The sequence below is a fragment of the Odontomachus brunneus genome, unplaced genomic scaffold, assembly GCF_010583005.1.
Source record: "Odontomachus brunneus isolate Ranch 3 - 2012 unplaced genomic scaffold, Obru_v1 Obru_scaffold_233, whole genome shotgun sequence".
NCBI classification, from domain to species: Eukaryota; Metazoa; Arthropoda; class Insecta; order Hymenoptera; family Formicidae; genus Odontomachus; species Odontomachus brunneus.
In genome coordinates this window covers 65773-69190 of record NW_022639683.1, presented here as the reverse complement: position 1 = coordinate 69190, position 3418 = coordinate 65773, and the positions used below count along the sequence as shown (strand labels likewise).

The following is a 3418-nucleotide window of genomic DNA, read 5'->3' as shown; positions in this document are numbered from 1 at the left end:
GACAACGCTCGACCACACGTTGCCAAAGCCGTCAAAGAAACACTGATGCAGCTCGAGTGGGAAGTTCTCCCGCACCCAGCGTATTCACCAGACTTAGCTCCTTCGGACTATTACTTGTTCCGGTCGATGCAGCACGGCTTGGTGGATACACACTTCAGAAATTACGAGGATGTGCGAAAATGGATCGACGAATGGATTGCATCAAAAGACCAATCGTTCTATCGTCGCGGAATCTACGCGTTGCCCGAAAGATGGGAAAAATGTATAGCTAGGGATGTATAGCGAGGGAAAATACTTCGATTAATGTATTTTTTGCTTTTGATGTCGAAATAAATGAGTTTTTTAAACAAAAAAAACCGCAGGAACTAAGTTTACCACCTAATATATTGAAGATAACAAAATAACAAAATATCCACAGATTGGAAATTAACTCTTAATTTCTATATCACACAGAAAGTTTGTTACTTCCTTAGAGCTTAGAGAGAAGTTGCGTCATGTCTCCCAGAAGCAAACAGAGAGGGTTTGAATCGAGTGAGAATGTCCGCATGTAACCTTTACGTATCGCCGTCATTTTATCGGTAATTTTCCGCTAATCCTCTCGATCGTATCTTTCACAGGTGCTGCAGGAGAACACTATCCAGCTCCCGCCGTTGGCGCCTTTCAACACCGGCGGCATCCCGAACAGCCTCGGGCTGCGGTTGGAGGCTGAACCGCGGCACTTCGAGGGCGGCGGCGGCGGCGGCGGCGGTTTCGTGAAAATCAAGTGCACCGCAGAGGTGGGCTCGCGAGTGTTTCAAGCCCAGCGCAAGGTGCTGATGGCGTACCTGAACAACCAGAGGCTCAGCGCCGGCGATCACCTGCACGCGGCCGCGCGCAGCGTCCGCGCGGGCCTGCTCGTCCCGTTCACGGTCTTCGCGCTGGTCCTCCTCACGACGTGACCAACTGGTCTCGCGTGAGTCAGCCACCTCGGGAATAACGTTCTAGCGCGCGTTCGCGGGTCCGCGCGGCGGGTTCAGTGTCAGTTGTCCGATCCTTACCTATAAAGAGTTAGGCTTAGCGATTAAGCGACGGCAGCCGGGCGCGGCGATCGCACGACCGATCGCCGAGCTCACGTCGGAGAGAGTCGCGACCACAGATATCTATGAAGATCGTGAACCTCCGTTACATACCTCCCTAGATTCAGTGTACTCAAAAGCTATGTACTTAAATAATTAGCGGCGGACTTAGTAATCGATCGGAATGTAGTTACCCTACAAATTGAAGGATTTTTCGTTTATGAGGTGACTGAGTTCAAATGTGTGTGCGCTGTCGATGTGTATACATATGAAGTGTGTACGCACACTTGTACGAATTGTATATTATACACTGGGATATCTGGGAGTTAAGGTTCTCGGTATAGTATATAAATGTCTGTGGCCGTAACTGGAGCTCGCTCTCGCGGCCCGATCGCGCTTTCGTGTCCAGCAACGATACACACCGCCGTTTGTTACGATAATTTTCGTATGATTGTTGGATAGAAGGATTGTTGGAGTTGAAGATCTCGTTGGGGGACGAGACGATTGTATGGTGGCGTGATAAGGATGAGAATTTGTGTTAATTGCGTTGGAGAGATGGCATTAATTAAATTTAATTAATTTCAGAGTACTGTCGTGGATTAATTGGTCACTTTAATTTGTCGTTACGTCAATTATTGAGTTTGTGTCTTGCACGTCGATTCCTGCATGAAGAGTCTCTCTCATAAAAGGTTACATTCGGGATCGATACACAGCGCGCTAGTAATTTTGTAGACAGGAAGTAGTCGGACGAGCGCGCGCTTCCCCGCATATTTTAAGCGACTTTATAGATCAGTATTCCTCGTTCGGCGGATACTTAGTCGAAAGTTTTCCCGTAATTTTCGCGGCGGCGGCGCGGCTCTCACTTCGATTTCTCCTTATCATATTTAACTCCCGATCCTTTTAACGAGTTCGGAGGACTCTTTAAAGTTCTCATCGATTGCGGCTCGCAGTCGTCATTAACTTCTCATTCAAGTTTTAAGATTTTACTGCTAATAGCAAATGTCACAAGCCAGATAGCAGATAACGCGAGCACGAAGTTGTCGTGTAACAATTGCGACATCTCGACGTTTATCTCAAGCTTCAATTAAAAAAATATCAATTCGTTTCTATGAAAGATGCTAGCCGTGAGTCAAACTGTTCGTTTGAGTACCAAGATTAATTCCGAGTATCAAATTGTGGTGTTGATTGAACTAAAGTTCCTCAAGTCAGGGTTAGGACGTCGGCCATTTATTGGAAGGAAGTGAGTGAGTGAGAGAGAAGCCTGCAGTGTGCTTTGTCATTTCAATATTAGAACTTCTTTCTTAGGTTTGGAGAGTTTCTCTCTCATTTTCATTTACGTTACTTTTAAAAATGGCGGATAGAATGCAGACCAATCAGAAATCATTATGCTTTGTGCTAACTCCACAGGTTTCTTGTTTGTTTTATTTGTTATTTTAAATTTCGTCAACTTGGATAAGTCGAATAAAGTGATTCGCGTGAATTTCTTAGCAATACAAGTTTGGAAATCCGCACTTGATTCGCGTTCTATTGTCTCCTCGTGTCCACTCTGCTTTATATCCCGACAATTACAGCCGTAGAATTTAGACCGAACTAACTGTACTTTATACGGCATGCAGCGTCGTACAGCAGGGATATAAATTCCGGTACAACGCGTGCAAATTCCGTTTTATGGCACGCGTGAGATTAACTACCGAAACGCATATAAGTTGCCGTGGCCGCTGTCGCGCGAAACATGCCTGCGAATTACGCATAAATCGATAAATGGATTTATCGTGCTGTCGTCCCGACAAAGCAAAATTAATATTTCGGATACCGCGCATTGCAAAATACGATCGCAATCACGTTGGCTGCAATTACGAATAACAATTTTATCGAATGAGCGAGAGAGACTACCTTTACAGGATCGCGTATATACAGTGTCCCAGACCACTATGATCACTTTGTGAGAACGTAGAACGAATTAAGATGAGCAAGAAAGTCCCGTGCCGTTTTGTGATATTCACCATAGTTTTCGAGAAATTAATTATTTTGTCTGAGCTAATGATAGCACGGGAAGCGGCAGCCGAAAGAAAAATGTCTTCAGTCGGCGCGCGACTGTGACACTCGCAAATCGCGGCTTGCTGCATTCCTCCGCCCATTAGCTACGAGACACAACAAGGTTTGATACACTAACACATATGCATGGCATACCTGTGACCCGAATTGACGCCGAATCGAAGCGTGTCGGCGCTTCGACTGTATGTAGAGATGAAATAGCGAAGCGGCAAGACACTCTTAGATTCGATGTCGATTCGGCACACATATATGTCATGCACATGTGTTAGTGTACCAAGTCTCGCTGTGTCTCGTAGCTATGGGCAGAG

The 3418-nt window shown here is 45.8% G+C and overlaps 1 protein-coding gene across 1 annotated transcript in view; it reads left to right on the top strand.

The window, feature by feature from the left end:
• Positions 1-3032, top strand: part of LOC116852523 — a 301076-nt gene extending 298044 nt beyond the window's left edge. Inside the window, exon 5 of the mRNA XM_032832978.1 lies at positions 618-3032. Within this exon, the coding sequence (XP_032688869.1) occupies positions 618-938 (321 nt within the window). The 3' untranslated portion in view covers positions 939-3032. The remainder of the gene's footprint in view (positions 1-617) is intronic.
• The last annotated feature ends 386 nt before the right edge of the window (positions 3033-3418 follow it).